The sequence below is a fragment of the Elephantulus edwardii genome, unplaced genomic scaffold (assembly GCF_000299155.1).
Source record: "Elephantulus edwardii isolate Elephantulus edwardi_28Jun2011 unplaced genomic scaffold, EleEdw1.0 scaffold00023, whole genome shotgun sequence".
Classification (NCBI taxonomy): Eukaryota; Metazoa; Chordata; class Mammalia; order Macroscelidea; family Macroscelididae; genus Elephantulus; species Elephantulus edwardii.
This window is the reverse complement of record NW_006399773.1, coordinates 21,912,995-21,938,814: the sequence shown is the minus strand read 5'-3', so window position 1 is coordinate 21,938,814 and position 25,820 is coordinate 21,912,995. Positions and strand designations below refer to the sequence as shown.

Here is a 25,820-nt window from a genome sequence, read left to right as displayed (position 1 = left end):
ATAGGGTCGTTATGAGTTGCAAACGACTCAATGGCACATAACAACAACAAGTCAGTCTCCTATTGCCTCCCATTTGCGTAAGTAGCCTTATAAAATAGTTGTTCTCATGTGACTATTTCACTCAGCAAAGTGCTCTCTGGTGCCTCCCAAGTTATATCATTATATTGTATATAGTATTTTTCTAGTTTATAGTATTTTATTTTGTTGCTCCTTAGTGCTGCATAGTATTCCATTACGTGAATTTACCACAATTTTTCAACCTGTTCATTTTCTGATGGGCATTTTAGGCTGTTTTTATTTTTTTGCTATTATGAATGATGATGATGTTTGCTATGAACAGAGAAGTGCAAATGTCCTTCAGGTCTTCGTTCTGATTTCCTTAGGACATATCCCTAGCAGTAGAATAGTTGGGTTATATGGGATTTCTATGTTCAGCATTTTAAGAAAATGCCGCTGCTTTTCATACTGGTTGTACCATTGTACAATCCCATCAGTGCATCAGATTTCCAATCGCTCTACATCCTTTCCATCATTTATCATTTGCTACTTTGTTGAAGTTTGCTAATGCTTCTGGCATGAGGTGGTGTCTCCTTGTTGTTTTGATTTGCATCTCTCAGATTACTGTGATTTTAACTTTTCCTCAAATGTCCTCCTATGTGAAGCGTTTTCTTATGCTTTTTGTCTTTTTTGTGCTTGGGTTATCTGTCTTTTTCTTGAGGAGGCCCTATAGTATTGTCAGCTTTGGTTATGCGACCCTTCTCTGAAGTGTCCTTGCCAAATGTTCCTTTCCAGATATCTGGACTCTCTTCTAATTCAATTGAAGCAAGTTTTTGGTGCATACAAGGATTTAATTTGGAAAGGGTCTCATTCATCAATCATATCTGCTCCTAGTGTGTCTGTTTTCTAGTCCATTTATGCCTTAGGCTACTGTTTATACTTTTGTTTCCCTTTTGTCTTTTATGATCTTAATGGTTTTGGATTTTACCCTGAGGTGTCTGATCCACTTTGAGTTGGTTTTTGTGTATAGCGTGAGACACAGATCCTATTTCTCTTTTCTGCGGGCAAATGTCCAGTTATGCCAGCACCATTTGTTAGAGTCTGTTTTAATTTCCTCATTTAACAAGTTTTATTACCTTTTCAAATATCAGTTGACTATAGCTTGATGGGCTAATTTCTGTATTCTTGATTCTATTCCATTGATCTATATGTCTATCATAGGACCAATACCATACTGTTTTGAAAACTACAGCTGTGTAATAGGCTTTGCAATCAGGAAGTGAGATACCTCCAACTTTTTTATTTTTTACAACAGCTTTGCTTATTCTGGTTTCTCTTCCTTTCCAAACAAAAATGGAAATTTCCTTTTCTATCTCCTTGGTATCTCTACTGGGATTACATTGAACCTGTAGATTGCTGTGGTAAAATTGTTATTTTCACAATGCTGAGTCTTCCTATCCATGAACAGGGACTATTTTTCCATTTTATTAGGCATCTTATTGTTTCTTGTAATAGGATTTCATAGTTATCCTTTAAACAGTGTTTAGTATCTTCATTTAGGATTAATCCCAGTTATTTCTTCTTGTGGGTAACCATTGTAAATGGTATTGCTTTCTTAGTTTTCTTTTCCTTAGTTTCTTTGTTGGTGTAGAGAAATATTAAGTGTATACTCATCTTGTATATCCTGTCACTCTACTAATTTGGTCAACAAGGTCTAACAGTTTTTTTATTAGTCTTTTAAGATTTTCTATGTATACTATCATGTTATCTGCATATAGGGACAGTTTCACCATTTCTTTTCCAATTTGGATGCCCCTTATTTCCTTTTCTTGCCTTAATGAGCATTTCCAACACAATATTAAATAGAAGTGATGATAGTGATCATCCTTGCCTGGGAAATGACTCGGTCTTGCATATATACTTTTCACTATGTAGAGGAGATTTCCCTTTACTTATTTTGCAGAATGTTTTAATCAGGAATGGGTGTTAGATTTTGTTGAAGGCTTTTTCTGCATCAGATGAAAGGATTATGTGGTACTTATTCTCTGCTTTGTCAATGCAGTGCACACCAGAAATACAAGCCGGATTTTGAAGAAGCCGTGGCAACGTGAAGTATTATTGCCAATGTCGGATAGATTTTGGCTGAAAGCAAAGAGTACCAGAGAAATTTTTATCTGTGTTTCATTGACTGTGTAAAGGCTGTGTTTCATTTGACTGTGTGGATCAGAATAAATTGTGGCTACCCTTGAGAATAATGGGAATCCCAGAACAGCTGATTGTGCTCATGCAAAACCTATAGTTGGACCAGAAAGCAGTCATTAGAACAGAGCAAAGATACACTGCATGGTTCAAAATCAAAAAAGGTGTGTCAGGGATGCACCATGTTTTCATATCTTTTCAATCTGTATGTAAATCAGATCATTCAGGAGCAGGACTTTATAAGGAGGAATGTGGCATCAGGATTGGCACAAGATTCGTCAATGACCTGTGTTATGCAGATGACACACCTTGCTTGCTGAAACTCAGGACCTGAAACATTTACTACAGAAGGGTAAGGACCATAGGCTTCAATATGGATTGAAGTTCAAAATAAAAAAGGTCTGTCTTGGAGATGGTGAAACCAAGTTGCTTCTTGGAGGCAAGCATTTTGAAGTTCTGTCTCACATTAATTTGGGCACATGGCAAGGAAAAATGAGTCCTTGGACGGCATCATGCTTAGAAGGGTGGAGGGACAGTGCAAGAGAGGAAGACCACAGATAAGATGGATTGTAGGGATGTCTGAGTCAGTGACACGGGCTCAGGATAGAGCAGGGTTCAGAACTACTGTACATAGCTGACCTTCCAGTGGGTTTTCAGAGGCAATTAATTAATCACATAGGAGGCGAATGTCCATCTTTCTTCTGCAGAGGAGCTGGTAGATTCAAACTGGTGAATTTGAACTGCCTTCAGGAATGCAGCACAACTTCTTGCCAGTAGGCTACCAGAGATCCCTATATATAAATAAGAGTTAAATATAAAAGACACCACCTTCCCTCTGTAACTTGATTTGTGCCACTATTAGAACCTCTACTCAGAATATTATTGTTTTTCAATTTTTGACTCATGCACTTTTAACTTGTTAGTTAAATTTGTATCTTCTATGTTGCAACACTCCCATGATACATCTTCAAGGATATGAACATGTACGGCTAAGCACAATTGATAACAGTGCATCTAAATTCCAAAATCAATCTCCATAATAGTCTATGTGTTTCCTACTGCCAAAGGGGCCCTTTAGAGTAGTGAGAGAAGACCTTCACCCTGAAACCCACAGCGTCCCTTTTCAGCAGGAAGTAGCTAAGAGAATACGCCATCCCCTTTTCCTTATGAATCAGGGTGAAGTCTTTCTCAGGGAGGAGTGATAGGGAATGGCAAGGGACACACTGACAAAGGAGATTAATCAGAACTGGCTTTGACAAGCACTGTGGCAATTGGACAATTAAAACAGACATGGGGGGGGAGAAAAACAAACTGGGGATTAGGACGGAGAAAACAGTGCAACAATGAATGAATGAAAACCCAAAATCTCTGTAAATGTTCACTAAAATTAATAATATTTAATAATAATTTAAAAATATATATATAAGACATGAAATTTCTGGTCCCATATACTATACAATTGAGTCTAGAAACAAACTATAAGTAAAATAAAATGTGCTAAAGAGTCTTTGTTTACTCTTCATATTCCTTGGTGTAACCTCACTCATTTTCATGTCTCAATAGATAAAAATAATTTTCAAAACATGCTTGTACTGTCAAGGATTTGGGGTTTTGATATTAGAACCAAACTTTGAAAAGATCCAGAAAATCATGTGAATGATCTATGTCCAAATTTCAATTATAAAATGACATTTTAACCATCAGAAAATATATACATACACATTTTTATATACGCATATTAAGTATAGCCATTTTTTACTTAATAAGTAAAAATTTATCTATTTCAGCCTCTTACAATTCCAAAATATTCCTAATTTCTATTTCTGCTCATATTTCACGACACCAATTTCTTCCAGTCACTAAACCCGAGTATTCTGGATTAGCAACCTCCCTAGATCAGTGTTAGTACTTGAATAGATTGAAACTCATCCACTTGGGTAACGCAATCAACACACTGAACATTCTTCAAGTGCACCTTCAGATTTCTTTTTTAAAAAACACCTTTTTGTTTAATTTGAGTGAAAGTTTACATAACATTCTGCTTTCCTATTCCACAATTCATATATGTTTTGTGACATTGATGGCATTCACACATTGTAACAGCAGATTTCTCACCTTCTCCCTGTACTCTCCACTTCTTTTTGTTCTTTTTCCTCTCCATGTGTACCTTCTAAGCTTTATCCCTAGGCAAGTGCTGAGTTTAAACTTGCGTGGCTGATTGTTCTAAGGCATGCATTCCTCCCTGGTGTTATCAGTCACTTCATAAACCTAATGTCTGGCTCAAAGTTGAGTCATGGAGGTGATTTCAGTTTCAAGTAGCGGTCTTAGAAGTGTCCTTTCATGATTTTGAATTGTGCTCCACATTTATTTTTCTCCTCCTACTGTGGTTCCTTTCAGAGTGATCAACAGTGGTGGTCAAGCATCGTCTCGTTCTTCTGGTCTCAGGGTCATGGAGAAAGAAATTCACACGGTTCCTTAGTTCCTCTGGACTAACAGCTTGATTTCCCTTTCTTTGCACCAAATAAGGAGCAACAAACAGCTGCACTTTTTTAGGTAATAAACTTAAGCAAAGTGCTAAGATGTTTGCGTTTCAGAAGGCTCTCAGTGGCAGATTCAGATGTGAGAAGTTCTGGAGCTGGTGTATTTTGGGGTCGGACAGAAACCCAAGAGGGAGATGACAGTGTTTTGTCCCCATTAACTTCATAGAACAGCCTGAAGGTTTTATTAAATGATTTGTAGAAACATGATAATCCCATCAGTACCGTGTATCAACCAACCTAGTAGTTACTCTTTCTGAAAACTTTCCATTCACACAAGACATCAATCAAACCAGTGGCTTAGAGACAAGCTTTAGTTTTTCGTTTCAATCACCAGTTCATCAAGCATAATTATCAAATCACTAGTTTGTACCTTATCATTCTGTCTTCCAAAGAAAGTTCTAATTAATTTTTCACTCTTTCCAACTGTCTACTGCAACTTGACAGAGCTTATTTCAAAAATTCTATTCCTCTTCCTAACATAGCATATACTTGGAAGATTCCAAACTCAAAAGTCCAATGTAACGAGTGGGATCACATTTACGTTAGTCTATTTTCAATTAAAACTACTGGATTTTGCTATTTTCCACACTTCTCTAGCAAAAGCTTTTTCTATAAATATTACTGTTCCAAACCAGTTCTTTTTGCTTTTTAGTTTGGCATTGGAAACAATCACCAGTAACTATAACATTCTACTGTGGTTACTACTGGTATCAAAGCTAGATCAAACAGTGGCAATGTCCCCAAAATTCAGCTTAACCTATCGATCAGGAACACTGCCAGACTCTGAAGACACAAGGATGAGTAAGGCATGATTCCACCTTTCAAGGAGCTTACAGTGAGGAGAGAAACCTGGTGGGAAGCCACTGACTTCTTCAAATGTGGGAGACCTCACTCTTCCACAAAGATCTTCCTCTCACACAGCAGTCTCAGTGGCAGAAGCAGCCAGGCATGGACCCCAGCAGCCCATACTACCTGTGGTTAAAATGTGGCAGAGGTACCACCCCAACCTTGGTTATTGTCTATCCCCAGGGGGCCCCATACTTCCATTCTCAGGAGCCCATTATATGTGGGTCACCTGCACCACACCTCAAGCACCTTGTTGAGATGTAAGTGAATCCTCTAGCTGCTCCGCAGAAAAAGGATGGGTAATCTCCCTGTTAATGCCTGCTGAAGGGTCAGCCATGGATCAGTTCCAACTTGATGGCACACAATAACATCATCATGCAATAGTCTGAGGCATTTAAATGTTTTTTTAGAATACATAATTAGCTGGACATCTTGTATTTTTTATTTGCTAAATGTGGCAACACTTATCTATGAAGTCCTACAATGGTATCACTTCCAAAAAACTAGTCAATGTGATATGTTACTAAATTAAGCAGAATCAGAAATAATAAATACAATTTAAAACTTACAGTGGCACTCAACCACTTTAATCTGAGAACTTTGGATCCTAACAATCTTTTTTTAAAAACCAAAACCTTAACTATTTCAAAGTTCTAAACTAACTAAATAAAAGTATGTTTTTTTAATAGCTACTTACTATATAATGCTTAAGAATAAATGTAAAAAATTAATATTGAGATTGTATTGATTCATATATGTAAGTATTATGCAGGAAATTTTCCCATGAAAACTTCAAGTGTACTAGCATGTTCTTTAAAGAAGGCATAAAGGAAATATTAAATAAAAATAGTGTATTGATGACAGTTGTTAAATTCAGTAACAAGCTCCACCGGTGTTTGGATAATGAATTACCTGACAGGGTTACTGGTCAAAGAGACACGGAGGGACTCCAGGTATGTGACAAGTCTCTCATCTGCAGATCCCATTCTCAGTTCGGAGATGAATTCCTGAGGTGAGATCTGTCGGCTACTCTTAAGACTTCCCTATAAGGTAAGTTGGGGGAAAAAAATTTAATTCATGAAAACTGAAGATAATTTATAAAAATAATAGCTAAATTAATCTCACTTTTCATCTTAAAAAATTATGTATAATAAATAAAAGTAGTATTATTTTGAGCAAATTACTTCTGTTTTCAAATCTATCATATCATAATTCTTGGTATCCACAAAAGATATGACATCAAAAAGTCTGGATATTAAGACAATTGCTTCTGGAAATAAAAAATGCCATGAAGAAAACAATTTAATATGTTGATAGGAAATGAGTTGTAAAATATCTGGGGCATTTACAAAGTAAAAATCAAAACTCTATGCAAAATGACTATATTAAAGTTATTACACCAAGCAACCTAGGAAAAGGTATAGGGCATCAATTATCTCAAATATTAAGCATCTACCTCTAGACACCATGGACACAGATTTCCAAAACTAAATCTAAGAGGAGACGTGCAGGCAAGAAAAGAACCAACATTTATTACAACCTAACTATTTTATTTGGCTGCATGAAGACCTAAGAGAAAAGATCAAAATGCAGGTCTAAAGACTCAGAAACTTGCTTTGTTCTACGATGTAGAGAAGTAAAATTAAAAGAAAAAGACGGCAAGCAACAAATGCTGGCGAGGTTGTGGAGAAACTGGAACCCTGATTCACTGTTGGTGGGAGTGTAAAATGGTGCAACCCCTGTGGAAAGCAGTATGGCGCTTTCTCAAAAAGTTGCAAATAGAGATACCATTTGACCCAGCAATTCCACTACTGGGAATATACCCTGAAGAGACCATAGCTGACATCCAAGCAGATATATGCACACCCATGTTTATTGCAGCTTTGTTCACAATAGCAAGGAGTTGGAAACAACCTAAGTGCCCATCAACAAACGAATGACTAGAGAAACTGTGGTATACTCGCACAATGGAATACTATGCTGCATTAAAAAACAAGGAACTCATGCAATAGTATTCAAAATGGTTGACTCTGGAGAACATTATGCTGAGTAAAATATCCCAGTCACAAAAGGACAAATATTACATGATGCCACTGTTGTAGAATGGGACTGTCCTTGGGGTTGGGGAGAGACTGAGTAAGATGGATTCAATAATGTATCCTGCACTGAAACAGAGGAGGGAGAAAACTGTTTAAAAGAGATATATAACTAGGTATTTCTGTCATCACAGGAGACTAGAGCGAGGGCTACATGGTGGAGGGGACCTGGGGGAGGGTTTGTAAAACAATGAAAAAATCTTTTCTTTTACTTTTCCATAATTTTTGACTCATGTACTTATAACTTGTTAGTCAAATTTGTGTCTTCTAGGTTGCAACACCCCCATGATACATCTTCAAGGATATGAACATGTACGGCCAAGCACAATCAATAAGAGTGCATCTAAATTCCAAAATCAATCTCCATAATAGTCTATGTGTTTCCTACTGCCAAAGGGGCCCTTTAGAGTAGTGAGAGAAGATCTTCACCCTGAAACCCACAGCGTCCCTTTTCAGCAGGAAGTAGCTAAGAGAATACGCCATCCCCTTTTCCTTATGACTCAGGGTGAAGTCTCTCTCAGGGAGGAGTGATAGGGAATGGCAAAGGACACACTGTCAAAGAAGATTAATCAGAACTGCCTTTGACAAGCACTGTGGCATTTGGACAAGAACAAACTGGGAGGGTAGAGAGAATAGTGCAACAATGAATGAATGGAAACCCAAAATCTCTGTAAATGTTTATGAAAATTAATAAAATATAATTATAGGGGGGAAAAAGAGAAAGACGATGAAATAAAGAGCTGAACAGAAGATTTCAAACGGCAGCTCAAGAAGACAATATAAAGTAGTATAATGGAAAGGAAAAACACGCTTAGCATTTCTCAAGCTAACGGAACTGAAGAAAAAAGTAAAGGCTGGAGTGGTAATACTGAAGGATTCTATGAGCTATATACTGAATGGGGCAGGAAGCAACACAAGATGGAAAGAATACACTGAGTCATGGGAGCAAAAAAGAATGTGCAATACTGAACTATTGCAGGTAGTAGCACTGTGGGTCTATTCTTCAACAACTTTCCTGGCCATTACTTTTGACTTTCACCACATGGCAGGTGGGAACATGCAAACATGAGACATTTGTTAATGATAACATCCACCAGGTTTAAACTGAGCAGGTTCAGGGCCGGAAGATGGGAATCCAGCCACCATTAAGAAAAACGCAGAGAACACAGCGCCCTTCCACTTGGGCCGGACACTTTGACACCACTCAGTCCAGGACATAGACGAGAGATAGAGCAGCAGTGGAGAACCTGAGGCCAATGTAAGGCAGACTTGACCCGGTACTGCTACCGCATAGTCAGGCAGGGGTCTTCACCAAAGCTTCTGGAGGCCTGACAAAGAGGAGACAGGCGGAGGTCAAAAGACCTTCAAGCACTCCTGAGAAGCTGTTCTGCCTCAAGAACTTTATCCTGCTTCGAATCTGAATTACAACCAGTTATACTCCTTAACAAAGCTCATAATCATGAGTATAAAACTGTAAATTCTGTGTAGTCATTGCTCCAGGTTACCAGGCACATCCAGTAGTAAAGCAGCAAGAGCTCTCAGAGGGTTAGTCGGTGTTAGAATGAATAGAGGTAAGTTCAGGGAGCACGGATATCATAGGAATCAGTTTTGTGCTTCGAATGTTGCTGATAGAGAATCTCCTGCCTTAAAGAGTTAATGGAAGTCTGACACAATTGATTTCATACCATCTGCACTCTTTTTACAAGCATATGATAAAGGACCAATGATACTAGAGGAAGAAGCTAAAGCTACACTAAAGGCATGAGTAAAAATTAAGCCGCAGAAAGTAACGGAATGCCAGATGAGCTGTTTCAGCAAACAGATGTAACTCTGAATGTACTCACTTGTCAGTGCCAAGACATTTGGAAGACAGCTAACTACTGGGCCAACCACTTTGTTATCATTAAAAAAAAAAGTGATATAAAAGAACTCACAGATTATTGAAAAATAGTATTAAAATTGTTGTTGTTGTTATGTGCCATCTAGTTGCTGTTGAGCCATAGTTGTCCCTAATTAAAGCAACTCTGAACCATGCCCTGTCCTGATACAGTCTCACCAATGCCAACACACCAGCCACCATTGCCTCAGTTACTGTATCCATCCAACTCATCTGGGGTCTTCCTCTCCCATGCTGTTCCTACACCCTTCCATGCATGTCCTTCTCCAAGGACCAGTTTGACCAGTTTCTCCTGGCCATGTGCCCAAAGTATGCAAGACAGAGCTTCAAAATTCTAGCCTCCAAGGAGAAATTTTATTTCAATCTCTTCAAAACAGACCTATTTGTTTTCTTAGTAATCCATGGTATATCCAAGACTCTTCCCCAGCCCCACAATTTGAAGGCATCCAGTCTTCTGCTGTCTTCTTAGTCACTGTCTAACTCTAAAGCATAACAAGTAATTGCAAAGACCATGTACTAGATTAGGTGCACTTTCGTCTCTAGACTGACATTGTTGCTTTTCAGCACGCTGAAAAGGTCCATGACAGCCGATTTTCCCAATGCAATTCATCTTTTGATTTCCTGACTGCTGGTGTTGATTGTGGAGTTGAACAAACTGTACCTGTTAACAACTTCAATCTCTTCTCCACCCATCTCTCATGGTGCTGCCAATTGGCCAAGTGGTGAGAAACTTTGTTTTCTAGATTATAAAGATTCAATCCTTATTGAACACTATAGTCCTTGACCTTCTGCAGCAAGAGCTTCAAATCTTCTTCCGTTTCAGCAAGCAAGGTTGTATTATCTGTATAGTGCAGGTTGTTGATGACTTTTCCTCCAATCCTGAAGCCACATTCCTCTTCATAAAGTCCTGTTTCCTGAATGATATGTTCTGCATATAGATTGAAAAGGTATGGAGAAAGGATACATCCCTGACACACTCCTTTCCTGATTTTGAACCATGCAGTGTCTCCCTGCACTGTTCTAAGGACTGGTTCCTGGTCTAAGTAAAGGTTTTGTATAAGCACATCAATAGTTCTGGGACTCCCATTTTCCTTCAGGTTAGCCATAATTTCTTGTGATCCACACAGTCAAATGCCTCTGCATAGTCAATGGAACCCAGATAAATATTTCTCTGGTACTCTTTGCTTTCTGCCAAGATACATCTGACATTGGCAATGTCTCTAATGCCACGACCTCTTCTAAATCTAGCTTGTATTTCTGGTAGTTCTCTGTCAATGTACTATTCCAGTAATTTCTGGATGATCTTCAGTAGAATTTTGCTAGTGTGTGACATTAGTGATATTAATATTACATGAAATAAAAAATCTTGCTGAAGATTATTCAAAGATTGCTGGAGCAGCGCATGGCCAGGGAACTGCCAGAAATTCAAGGTGATTCAGAAGAGGTGTTCTTGACCATGTAAAAGCATTTGACTATATGAACCATGATGAATTACGACCAACACTGAGAACAATGAAAATTCCAGTACACTTCATTTGTGCACATGTGGAACTTTGTGCAATCAGTAATACAGAACAATGTAATACTAAAAGGTTTAAAACGAGGAAAGGTATGTGTCAAAGTTTTACCTTTTCTCTAAATCTATTTAATTGGTATGCTGAGCAGAAAATTTGAGAAACTGAGCTATACTTTTTTTAAAAAAAAGAAGTATATGATACCAGAATGGAATGAAGACTCATCAACAACCTAGAAAATGCAGACGAAAAAATCCTGCAGGCTGACAGTGAAGAGGATTGAAGAATTTACTGAAGAAGCAAAAACTATTGCATTCAGTATGAGTTACACCTAAACCCACAATGGGACCAAAGGCACTGTCATTCATGACAAATGGAGAAAAGAATGAAGTAGTCAAAGATTTCATTTTATTGAGATCCAAAATCTATAGCCTAACAAGGAGCAGCCCAGAAATAAATGAGAAAATATGCTGCCTAGAACTTCTTTAAAATTCTAAAGTGCAAGTAATCACGTTAAAGACTAAAGTGTGCCTCACCTAAGCCAGGATATGTATACCTTAGAAAAGCAATAAGGAATATCAAAAGGTAATTGAGGACTTTGAGCTATGAGGATGGTGAATACTGAATATACCACTGAGTGCCAATAGAACAAAGTATCTGTCTAGTAAGAAATGCAATGAGAGTGCGCCTTAAAAGCAAGGATGGTGATACTGTCTCCCACACTTTGTTCATGTTATCAAAAGGGGGCAGTGCATGCAGAAGAATGTCATACTTGGAAAAGTAGAGGGCTAGGAGGGGAAAAAACCTTCAATGAGATAGACTGTCACATGATGAAAATACAAGACTGACAAAGGATCAAGTGGTGCCCGATTCCGTTGAACACAGGGATACTATGGTTAAGAGACACTACAATGACACTTAACAAGAATCAAAACCTGCCATACAAAATACTACTCCTTTTCATAATTAAAAGTACAACTAAGGAATGTATATAAAAAGACTAGAAGTATGGGTAAGGGGTAATTCAATAATGGCAGAGCAAAAGGGCCAGAAGACATGCAGATGCCAAATGACAGTTAAACCTAAAACCACTCTACAATTCCTTTCCTATTGGAAATTTGGAAAGATAACAGAAAAAAGCATTCAAAAGGCCCACAATAGATTTGCTATTTCTATTTAAAATATTTTTCACATATACAACAATCTATATATGTTCATCCCTAGGTGTATATAGTTTGCCTTTAAAAATATTACATTCCTCTACAGGTTGCTTTTATCTAGTAGCAGTGTGAAATATGGATTAGGAGAACAAACATCAAGTGCCTATCTAGTGGCAAGCACTGTTTCTAAATACAGAGAACAGAGGAGGGGGAAAGAGACAAAAGTCCCTTACCATATGGTGCCTTTATTCAACAAATGAAACAAATGAGTGAAATATATTGCATTGCATACAGCGAGAAATGCTTTAGAGAAAAAAATAAAAGCAGAAAGGGGATACAGAGCATGGTGTGAAGGATACAATTTTAAGTGGGGTGAACAAAGACAGCCTCACAGACAAGAATGTGAGGGCCTTGAACTGGAGCTTTGAATAAAGGTCTGAAGGATACAAGGGAGCTAACCATGCAGATATTAGAGAGAGGCATGGATAATGCAGGAAGGCACCGTGGGCTTTACAGGTCACTGAGAGAATGCTAACTTTTACTCTAGACCAGAAGCAGAGACATCTATAGAGAAGGTCTAGAATTAGTACAAATGGGAAGTGATGAGCCTCCTAAACTAACAAAGATGGAAAAGGCCAAAATTATACCTATTTGAGTTACAAATTACACATTTCATTTACGGGTAAGGAAAGGAAATGTGCACACGGAAACAAAAGCAGATTAGCTGGGATAGCAGAAAATTAGATGTATTTTTTTATCTCTTTTGATTTTTATTAATTTGCTATAATGTGGTTGAAGAAAACATTTCCAATAATGCAAAAACAAATTAGCACTGGCAATGCAGGCTATTTTCATTCGCATCAATAGCAAAGTGGTAATTTACTAAAGAAAAATTTACTGGCAGAATCTCAAAAGAGAATTAAAAATGATAAAGAAAATAAAGTTAAAAGGGAAAATGGTAAAGCCCTGAAAATGAATATCCAATTTTTATGTCAGTGACTACGTTACATATAATTAAAAAGATAATATATTCAACTTGAATTGACATGGCACTTATCAATGCCCTCATTTTCCTCCCTTAAATTACCAAAGTATTTCTTGTTTAACAGAGACTATTTAAGATACACAGAAGTAACAAGAAAAATTATCTAAAAGTGACTTTGATATTCTTACTTAAAATTCTTTCTAATATGCAGTTTTGACATATCTTTATATTCTCTAATATATCTATTCAAATACATATTTATACTCATATTTTATATACATATACACTAAATGCAAGAAAACTTGGAGCATCTACTGAAGATCAATGAATACAGCTTTCAATATAGATTACACTTCAACCTCAAGAAAATAAATATACTGACAACCGGGCCAGTAAGCAGCATTGTGACAGATAGAGAAAAAAACGTGACCTTGTCAATTATTTCATTTTACTTGAATCACTCATGGTAGTAGAAATTAAGAAATAAGAAGGCATGCAGTATTGAGCAAATTTGCTCTCAAGGACAGCTTGAAAGCACTAAAGAGCAAAGATATCAGTATAAAGATCAAGATGTACTTGAGCCAACTCATGGTATTTTAACTTGATACATACACAAGTTGGACAATTTATTAAAAAGAGCAAAGAATCAATGCCTTTGAAAGTTGGCAGAGAATATTGAATAATATGCCAAAAAGAAATCGAATATACGCAAAAAGTACTGGATAATATATCAAAGGCAGACAAAAGAACAAACTGTTTGTATCAGCATATGGTATGATTATCTACATGAAAAATCCTAAGCTAATTTTCAAAAATCACTAGAGTAAGTGAATTTAACAAAGTCATAGAAGAAAAGCTCAATGTGTAATAATCAAGTGTGATTATGACTACCACAACAGTGTAAAAGAATTTTTTATTTTAAATTTCAACATTTCACCTACAACCAGGAGAAGATAAAACAGATGAATGGGATCGACTAAGAATCAAATTCCAATGCACATCGAAAAACTTCTCCAACAGGGTAAAAAGGGAAGCCACCAACTGGGAACAAGTATCTGGTAAAGACATGAACAGATAAGAGACTTATATCCAGAATTTGTAAAATACTTGAGCATCACAACAAGATAAAGGTAAATAATACAATAGAAAAATGGGCACGGGATATGAACAGACACTTCACCAAAGAAGACACCCAGATGGCTAACAAGCACATGAAAAAATGTTCAAAATCCCTAGCTCTAAGAGAGATGCAAATTAAAACAACTATGGGATATCATCTCACCCCAGTCTGAATTGCAAAATTTAACAGAACAGTTAGCAACAAATGCTGGCGAGGTTGTGGAGAAACTGGAACTCTTATTCACTGTTGGTGGGAATGTAAAATGGTGCAACCACTGTGGAAAGCGGTATGGAGCTTTCTCAAAAAGTTGTAAATAGAGATACAATTTGACCCAGCAATTCCACTACTGGAAATACACCCCAAAGAGACCATAACTGGCATCCAAGCAAATATATGTACACCCATGTTTATTGAGGGCTTTGTTCACAATAGCAAGGAGTTGGAAACAACCTAAGTGCCCATCAACAAACAAATGCATAGAGAAGCTGTGGTATATTCACACAATGGAATACTATGCTGCACTGAAAAACAAGGAACTCATGCAATATTATTCAAAATGGGTGACCCTGGAGGACATTATGCTGAGTGAAGTGTCTCAGTCACAAAAGAACAAATACTGCATGGTGCCACTGTTGTAAAATAGGACTGACCTTGGGGTCAGGGAGAGACTGAGAAAGATGGGTTCAATAATGTATACTGCATTGAAACAGATGAGGGAGAAAACTGTCTAAAAGGGATATGTGATTAGGTATTTTTGTCATGACAGGAGCCCAGAGCAAAGCTACATGGTGGAGTGGACCTGGGTTTGTAAAACAATGAAAGAATTTTTCTTTCACTTTTCCAAGAGGGTAGTGGACTATGGGGGAGGGTTGGGAGGGGAAAAAAAGTGTAACAATGAACGAATGGAAATCCAAAACCTCTGTAAATTTTTACTGAAATTAATAATAAATTTAAATTAAAAAATTTCAACATTTCATAAAAATAAAAACTAAATAATTAGGAAAAGCTTAAACAAAACAAAGGGAAAGCTCAAATGCAAAAGCATTGGTGTAGGGGATCTCTGGTGACCTAATGTCCAGAAACTGCACTGCAATTCCAGAGGCACACGGTTCGAATCCATCAGATGCTCTGCTGAAGAAGGAGGAGCAATCTTTTCCTGTACCAGTCAGATCCAATTTGATGGCACACACCCACAAAATAATATTTATATTTTTTTAAAAAAGCATTGGTGCAGCATCAGAACCGACGCAGAGCTGATCCTTCAGTGAGTTTTCGGAAGCTGTAAATCCCACAGGAGCATACTGTCTGTCTCTTGTGGAGCTGCCAGAGGATTTGAACGGCCATACAGGTGTCACCTGTAGGCTAGCAGCACAAGGCTCTACGGACTAGTATCCTAGATATAAAAGCTAACTGCAGATGGCATCCCATGATCATTGATCAACTAAACGTTATTTAAAAATATACATTTCCCATGTTGATCTATAGAATCAATTCAAAAGCTCAGCAAGTTTTAACTAAACATGGAAAAGAAAGAAAGGGACTTAAAACAGTTTTGAAGAGGTACACAGTTAGGGGTTATTTACAATATCTCACTTGTCTTAGTCCATAGGATCTGTGGATCCCAAACTAAAATGCCCACATCACTGAAGATTCAAATTCACCAGTGCACTGAGGGAGAAAGATGAACATTCTCTCCTGTTAATATTTATAATGAGAAAAACACATAAAAGATTCTATAAGTTGTCACCAATTTGATGGCAGTTTTTGTTTTAAATATAATGCTAAAGGAATCAAATTGGAGAGCTCTGGTGGCCTACTGGAAAGAAACTGAGCTCCAATCCTGAGGGCAGTTTAAATCAACAAGCTGCTCCACAAGGAGAAAATTCTCTTCCCCTGCAATTACCTGTCTCTGAAAATCTGCCTTAGAGTTAGTTATGGGTCCGTTCCAACCTGAGTGGACACAGCAACAACAATGTAATCAAATTAGGATGGTAGTGCCATAAAAACATACCTATAAGTCATTTAACACATTACCACAAATGATGGCAAAATGTGTTTCTAAGCACAGTGATCGATTTAAAAATGTGCAGCAACATGTTAAACAGAGTTGTTGTTCTTGTGTGATTTCAAGAACTTACAGCTGACCTTCTAGGGGGTTTTCAGAGGCAATAAATTACACAGGGATGCACCAGAGACAATTCTTCCCTCATAGCATCTGGAGGGTTCAAACCATGTGTCTTTGGGATTGCAGTGTAGCTTCTTACCTCTAGGCTACCTGTTGTTGTTAGGTGCTGGTGAGTTGAGTACAACTCATAGTGACCCTAGGAATAGATCTGAATCTTATCCTATCCTGGACCACCCTCACAATCTGACATACTTGCGCCCCTGCTGCACTTACTGTGTCAATCCACTTTGTTGAGCATCACCTCCCTTTCACTGTCTCTCCTCATCCCCAAGCATGATGTCCTTCTCTAAGGAATAGCCTCTCCCAGAAACATGCCCAAAGTTTGTGAGACTAAACTTCGTCATCTTTGCCTTCAGAGGGCAGAGTACTCTGGCTGTATCTTCCAAGATATAATAGTTTGATCTTCAGGTTGTCCATGAGATATTCCATATTCTTCTCTAACACCACAGTTCAAAGGCATCAATTCTTCTTCTATCATCTTTATTCATTATCCAATCCTTAATGCATAGCAGGTGACTAAAAGACCATGGCCTGAATTATGCACACCTTAGTCCTAAAACTGACATCATTGTTCCTCAATAATTTGGAGAGGTCTCTGACTACAGATTTCCCAGTGCAATACATCCTGATTGCTGGTAACACGTATAATGATTGTAGATCCAAGCAGGATGAATTTAATCTTTTTTTCTGTCTATCATGATGTTGCCTTTTGGCCTAATGGTGAGAATTTTATTTTCTTGATGTTGAGATGCAAACTATAGTGAAAGCTGTAGTCATTGATATTTTATGTTTCAAGTCCTGCTGACTTTCAGCAAAGAAGTTTGTGCCATCTGCATAACACAGGTTGTTGATGAGTCTTTGTCCAATTTTTATATTACATTCTTCTTTGTAAAGCCAGCTTATCTAATAATTTGCTGAGCATACAGAATGAATGAGTATGGAGAAAGGATATAAGCCTGATGCACACCTTTCTTAATTTTAAACCATGCAGTGTTCCCTTGTTCTGTTGGCACAACAGCCTCTTGGTCTAGGTAAAGGCTTCCTATGAACAGAATTAAGTCTTCTAGGATCCCCATTCTTTTCAATGTTAGCCATAATTTGTTATGGTCCATGAAGTCAAGTTCCTTTCCATAGTCAATAAAGCACAAATAGACATTCTTCCAGTATTCTTTGCTTTCAATCAGGACCCATCTGACATCAGCAATATACCTGGTACCATGGCCTGCTGTCTTCTAATCCAGTTTGAACTTCAATAGTTCTCTACATACTGTCCTAGCCATTTTTTAATGATCTTCGGCAGTATTTTGCTTACATGTGTTATTAATGATATTGTTGGATAATTTCTATCTTCTGTTGGAGTACTTGGGAATGGGAACAAATGTGGAACTCTTTCAGTCAGCTGGCCAGGAAGTCGTCCTCCAAATTTCCTAGCATAAACTGCTGAGCACATCCAAAGCTGTAAGAGCTCCTTTTAAACAGAGTAATGTAAAACTACTCTTACATCTACTTAGTCAATTGCCTTTTAACTAAGGAACTAATGTATGCTGAGCAAATTATGTGAGAAGTTTGAATCTTTGAAGAACAATGTGACATCAAGATTGGAGGAATACTCACCAATGCCTTGCATTATGCAGATGATATAACCCTGCTTTCTGAATATGAGGAAAATTTGAAGCAATTTTTGCAAAAGATTAAAAAATACAGCCTTCAATATGGATTGCTTCTCAACAACAAGAAAATAAAAATTCTTACCACTAAATCAATACGTAACATTACAATAGATGGAGAAGAGATTGAAGTTGTCAACAATGTCATCTTACTTGGATCCACAACCAACACCCCTGGTACCAGCAGTCAAAAAATCAGATGTCTTGCACTGGGAAAGTCTGCAGTCGGGGACCTCTCCAAATTATTGATGAACAACAATGTCAGTTTCAGGCTATGTTTTTTTCCAGTCACGTGCTATGTAGATGAAAGCTGGACAATGAATAAAAATAACAGAAGAAAAAATTATGCCTTTGAGCGGTGTTAGAGAAGAGTATTGAACACACCATCGGCTGCCAAAAGAACAAACAAAATAAGTCTTGGGGAAAGTATAGCCAGAATGATCCTTGGAGGCAAAGATGAGAAACCTTTGTCTCACATATTTTGGGCATGTTGCTAAGAAAGGCTATTCCTTGGAGATGAACACTATGCTTGAAACAGTGGAGGGCTGGCGAAAAGAAGGAAGGAAGACCTTAACCAGATGAACTGATGAAGTGACTGCTGCAATGGGCTGCAGTGTGTCAGGAAATGAAAGGATGGAACAGGATAGGACAAGGTTCAAACTTGTCATTATGAGTCATACTAAATTCAATAGCACCTAACAACCCATAGCATTACTAGGACTCCTACTATATCACTATAGACCCACTACGATTAAGTCACTTAAAACCCCCAGCAACTCTCTATAGAGCTTATGAGACTGTATGAAAATCTTTATGCAAGCAGACCACTAACTTCTCTTTCTCCCTTGGAGTGGCTGGTAGATTCAAACTACTGACCTTTCAGTTAGCTGACCAATACTATGTACTACGCTACCATAACCCCTTAGCTCTTCACTGTTTTTGAGTCAGAACATAACTGACCTTCCTATGAGTTTTCAGAGGCAGTAAATCGCAAGCGAGGAGAGTGTCCATCTTTCTGCAATAAGCAATAATAGATTTAACTTGCTTACTTTTGCTCTGGCACTGAAAGTCCTTACCACTGACATTCAATCAATGAGTAAAGACTAAAGTAAGAAAAGACAGGAAAATATTCATTAAAAAAGAAAACTAAACTGGCACTTAAAAAGGATAAGTTCAAATTAAATATATAGAAAACAAAGCAGGTAATTAGAAAATTGGCTTTCACTACAATCTTCAATCTTTTTTTATATTACTATTAAAAGTCCAGTTACGAAAGATAGGAATAGAGAGGAGAAAACATGTTGCATCAATAATCAGAAATATATCTTTTAAAACTAGTTCTTTTTCTGTTGTCTTTTGTGGGTTTGGTGGGGTTTTTTTCCCTTTCTTCTTATTTTTACATAACTTCAAAGGAAGTGACAAGGTGAGGGGAGAGGCGTGTGGGGATATGTTTGCATGTCTCTAAGTCCATTAGGCATCAAGATGAAAATACTTAGAAAGCTTTATCCCCTGTGGTATCAAAACACATTAGTGAGATAAGGATGTCTACCTGACATCACAAAAATTAGAGATCTTTATCCAACATAATTTTTAAATCTTTTTAATCTCTTACTAAGTGTTACTCTAAAATTAAATGCAGGATAGAAAGAAAATCATATGCATAGCTCTTGTCATATTCCCTATTAAATTATTTCCAAGGAATAGAAAGTAATATACATTTTCATGTACTCATTTTCCTTACTATTTCTATTTTTCTGGAACCAAGCATTCTTTTGTTAGTTATATAACTATTACAGGTAATAGTAACTATTTCTTTGACCAGTTAAAGAACAATTTTTTCTGTGATTGCCTCAATACCTGCATTTCACCTCAGTTCATCTCTAAGATGTGTTCACTGTATGTTAATTCACCATTCTTTCTCATTTATTTGTTTGCAAAGTAACCTGGAATGTAATTTCTATACCACAATTAAAATATATCATATTTCCATTTCCATTTATTTTCATTTTTCAAATATTGATTAATTTTTATATAACCAATAAAAAAATCACAATCTAATGATAACCTGATTTAAAAATATAAAAGAGCAGAAATCAGGGAGCTCTGGTGGCCTAGTGGCAAGAAGCTACACTGCAATCCCAGACATACATGGTTCGAATCCACCAGACGCTCTGCTGGAGAAGGAGGGAAAATCTCCTCCTGTACCAGTCATATTCAATTGGATGTCACACACACACACACACACACACACACACAAAATAGTAAAATTTAAAAAATATTTAAAAAAACTAAAAACGAGTAGAAATCTAAATCAATAAAACTAGACTGCTATGAAGACAACACAGCACGATTGTCAAATGGGTGGCAACAATGGCATTCTAATATGCCCAGTAATATATCTACTATGCTTTACACAGAAAAATTACTTCAGTCAACATTTGTCTAGAAAAACTGAACCATTAAAGGAGAGTCATATTGCTACATACCATGCAAATCACTGTAAACTATTATGCACACCACTTTATTTATGGTAGTTGTTAGGTGCCCTCGAGTTGAGCACAAGTGACCCTATGAACAAAAGATCCAAACCGTCCAATCCTTCACCATCCTCACACTTCCTGATTCACAAGAACCCACTGCAGCAATCACTGTCTCAATCCACCTGGTTGAGGGTCTTCCTCTCCTTCACCAACCCTCCACTTTTCTCAGAATCACGTCCTTTCCCACGCCCCTCCCAGCAACAAATCCAAAGTATGTAAGGCAAAGCCTCATCATTCTTGCTTCCAAATAGCAGTCCAGCTGAACTCTCCTAGACATATCCATTTTTTCTCCTGGCCATCCATGGGATGCTCAGTGCTCTTCTCCAACACCATAACTCAAAGGTGTCAATTTTTCTTCTGTCATCCTTATTTATTGTCCAGTTCTCAAATGCATAGCAAGTAATCAGAAAGATCATAGTCTAAACCAGATGCACCTCAGTCCTAAAACTGACATCATTACTCCTCAATAATGTGGAAAGAACCCTAACTGCAGATTTTCCCAGCACATGTGTCTCCTGATTTCCTGACTGCTGGTACCAAGGGTGTTAATTGTGGATCCAAGCAAGATTAAGCTGCTGACAATTTTAATTTCTCTCCATCCATTATGATGTTGCCTATTGGTCCAGTGTTAAGAATCTTTGGTTTTTTGACATTGAGATGCAATCCATACCGAAGGCTGTAATATTTGCACCTAAACAATCTAATATCACCTAGAACAAGAGACTGCAACAAAATTCACAGTACAACATCGTACTCAGCTCTATCAAAAGAAACCAGCAATTTTTAACATGAAAGCTGAAAATGCACAACTTAAAAATAATTAAAATGCTGGAAGAGAGAGGTATAACAATAGATTAAATCTTGGAATTTCTTTTTTAATGTTAGTTATTTGATAATAAATCCTTCTCCATAACACTCTGCTACATAATTTTTTTAGCATGTACATTGCAGAAAAGGAGGTCCGTTGCCATAGTCCATAGGGAGTTGCGCTGCCTCTCCAGCATTACATCTACTAATACTCTCAGAATCCACCAGCAGCTCTTCTGAAGAGGGATGTGAAATCTCCTCCCTTGCAAACTGCAACCTATGAAAGTTAATAGAGGGTAAACTATGAGAAGATTCAAACTTACTAGGAATAATTAAATGATTGCAGAAAATAGGGGGGGGGGGAGAAGCCCTATCACCAAAAACCAACAACAAAGCCTTTAAGAAAAAGCCTAAGAGTTAAAAAGTCTAAGTTCTCTCTAAGGCTTTTAAGAGTATGCATATATATTTTTGCACGGGTGCATACATCAATGTATCAATATCGGAGTTTTATGTTAATCAGTAACTATCTGCTTCAGAATTTCTTCAGCATTATAGTTCACAAATCTATGGTACTTATTCAGATTAAGAGACATATGAAGAATAAAATTATACAAAGAAATAGAGACTATTAAAGAATTAGTTGCATCAATAATGACAATATTCTAAGGAAACAGCAAAGTCAGCATTGTAGAAAACAAGGGTAAGCACAATTGCTGCCAAGGGGGTAATTATGATCTAAATTACTATCATGTATACTGCTAATAAAATGCATTGCAAAAATTCTCCTGCATTTTTCATATCATTTCCAGCATCTCTAATGCCACTGATGAACAGAAACACTGAAGTGTCATTGCAGTGTGAATTAGTTGCTTTCAGATCTACACCATCAATAAACTTGATCTTCAAAGGTTTTATGCAAATCCATAGTATAAATTATAAGGGAGAGAAAGTACTGGGAAACGTGCATTTTCCAAGAAAAGTTTAGCAAGGAGATCCCTTAGTTACTTACGATTTTTGTTCAAAAAAAGATAAAGGAGAAACAGTCATACAAGATGGCAGCCACCACAGGCATAGACAATTTATGAAAACCAGATATTCATCCTGAAAATAGAATGTGGACCTAAATACTTACAAATGTCCCCTGTATAAAATGTGTAACAAAAATTAATATAAATGGAGTTAGTTCTAATGGAGTGGTGAACCCATGAGCCATCTCCTTGCTAGCAAAAGTGACAGAATCCCTATGGCACCAAAGTTGGCACCTAATGATGTCTAAGGTAAATATGAAAGTCCCTCAACCGCCGAAAGGACAGTGTTATAGCAATAGAAAGAAAAACCGCAAGCCCACCCCCTCGCGAATTTTCCACAGTAGACAACTTTCTAGGTATTCTTGTAGACCTCAAAAGTCCTGGAAGGGAAGCTCCCATTCAAGGGCAATTTCTCTTAAGATACTGTAAATAACATTAATTTTTGGTCCATTTGAAATACCCAAGTTGTGCTCATAAAAAAAAAAAAAATTCAAAGAAGAAAGTGTAGAAAGTATCGAACAATTATCATTAATATCACACACAAACAAAATCCTGTTGAAGGTTATCCAGAATGAATGGATTGGTGCTTTAACAGAGAAATACAAGCTCAGTTAAGAGGAGGTCATGGCACTAGAGACACTATAGACAATGTCAGATGGATCTTGGCAGAAAGCAAAGAGTACCAGAGAAACAACTATCTGTTTCACTGACTATGCAAAAGCATTTATTTGACTGTGTAGATCACAATAAATTGTGGTTAACCTTTAGTGGAAGAGGAATCCCAGAACACTAGATTGTGCTTATGTGAAACCTATCCTAGGACAAGGAAGCAGTCCTGACAACAGAATGAGGAAATACTGCATGGTTCAAAATCAAAAAAGGAGTGTATCAGCGGTGCATCCTGTCTTCATTCTTTTTCACTCAATATGCAAAACAGATCATTCGAAAATCTGGGCTTTATGAGGAGGAATGTGGCATGAGGTTTGGAAGAAGATTCATCAACAACCTAACATCATACAGATGATACAACCATACTTGCCAAAGCTCAGGAGGACCTGAAGGACTTGCTGCAGAAGGTCAAGGATTATAGTCTTCATTACGGATTGAAGCTCAACATCAAGAAGACAAAGATTCTCACCACTAGGCCAACTGGTAGCACGAGCATGATGAATGAAGATGAGATTTAGGCTGTTAACAATTATAGATTGTTTGGTTCCACAGTCTGTCCTGTAGGAACCAGTTAACAAAAAATCAAAAGACAAATTGTACTGGGAAAATGTGCTATCAGGGACTTCTCCAGAATACTGAGAAGCAACAGTATCAGTCTAGAGACTAAGATTTGCCTAATCCAGGCCATGGTCTTTGCAATGACCTGCTATGCATCAGAGAAATGGACAATGGCTAAGGATGACAGAAGAAGAATCGATGTCTTTCAGTTGTGGTGTTTTCATGGACCACCAAGAAAATAAATAGGTATGTCTTGGACAGGGTGAAACAAATAGGTAATGTCTTGGACAGGGTGAAACCAAGTTTTTCCTTGGAGACTAGGATTTTAAAACTCTGCCTCACAAAATTGGAGCACGTGGTCAGGAGGGAACAATCCTTGGAGAAGGACCTCATGCTTGGAAGGGTGGAGGGACAGCGCAAGAGAGGAAGAGTCGGGATGAGATGGATACAGTAACTGAGGCAATGGGGAGAGGTATCTCAGAGTCAGTGATACTGGCTCAGGCCAGGGCAGGCACACTGGACTCAATGGCACATAACAACAACAACAACAATAACATAATAAGCCAAGAACTCTGTTGATAATCATGAAAACAATTTTGCATTATAAATAGTATGTTAAAAGTTTAAAATTACTATGTATATTTCATAAAGATGTGACAAAATACAGGAAATTTGCTCCACTATTAGTTTTGAAATTATTTATTGAAAAAAATGTTTCACTCAACACTCATTTTAACACTTAGAATTTAACTTGAAATCAACATAAAAGAAATTTATGTACTCAGGGTGGGGGTGGGGGGGAAGGGATGGGGGAATTGTATACCAATGAAGGAATTTTATTTTTTCTTTTTCTTTTCGGAGAGGGGAGTGAACTGGTGGGGAGGGTTGGACAGGGAGAAAAGTGTGGCAATAAATGAATGGAAATCTAAAACCTCTGTAAATGTTTATTAAAATTAATAATAAAAAATTAACATAAAAAAGAAATTTAACATGTTACATTTCTCTTATTTCATTATTTGTTATTATTATCTCTTATTTCAGTATTTCTCTTATTATCATCTATCAGTATCTGACCAGGATTGGCCTCCCTGCTATTTACAGGAAAGCTTTTCTGTTTCGGCCCATGGCCATCATAAGCCACTTGCACATTCAGAGTAATCTGGGACTAACTGCTTAAATTGCTGAATGCTATAACTGAGTGGTGGTCATACTGAGAGGTTTTTCTTATTGTGTTGTCTTTCTACCCCTAAAATCTCTAACATATACTATAATAATCAAGGGTCAACCTTTTCCGCAAAATCACAGTCTAAAATATTTCTGTGTTCACTTATTCAACAAGAAGAAAGCCCTGGTGACCAAGTCACACCCTATGCACACTACGTCTGAAACCTGCCCTATCCTGAGCCAAACTCATAACCTCCGACAGACCCAATCAGTCCCGTTTCTCCAGCCAATGAATCAATCCATCTCGTCCTGGCTCTTCCTCTCCTTTGCTGTCCTTCTGCCTTTCCAAGCATGAGGTCCCTCTACAAGGACTGGTTCCTCCTGGCCATGTGCCCACAGGATGTGAGACAGAGCCTCAAAATCCTTGCCTCCATGGAGCAGTCTGATTTCATCTGCTCCAGAACAGACCTGTTTGGTCTCCTGGCAGTGCACCTTATGTTTAACACTCTTCTCCACACCACAGCTCAACGGCATGATCCTTCTTTTTTTTTTTTTAACAAAAATGAACTAAAGAGCTTTATTGACATCACAGTACATTCGAGAATAATTTTAAGAACATTACAGCTGAAAGAGAATGGCATATTTATAGTCTTATTGTGCACTATTTTTTGAAAAAAAAAATACAAAGTAACTCAGCAGCATTTGGAAAAAATACTATTTACAGATTTAAAAAAAAAAAAAAATTCTGGTTTCACCTACACAGCCACAATGTGCCTCTATAATGAGACAAGCCCTTAAAACTCATGGAATTTTTTAAACAACATCATGGCATTCTTGCCACATCACTC

At 37.4% G+C, this 25,820-nt stretch overlaps 1 protein-coding gene across 1 annotated transcript in view; it reads right to left on the bottom strand.

The window, feature by feature from the left end:
- DIAPH3 (diaphanous-related formin 3) overlaps window positions 1-25,820 on the bottom strand; it is a 740,013-nt gene that overhangs the window by 555,204 nt on the left and 158,989 nt on the right. The window contains exon 5 of the mRNA XM_006882733.1: window positions 6,495-6,625. Coding sequence (XP_006882795.1) covers window positions 6,495-6,625 — 131 coding nt within the window. The remainder of the gene's footprint in view (window positions 1-6,494; window positions 6,626-25,820) is intronic.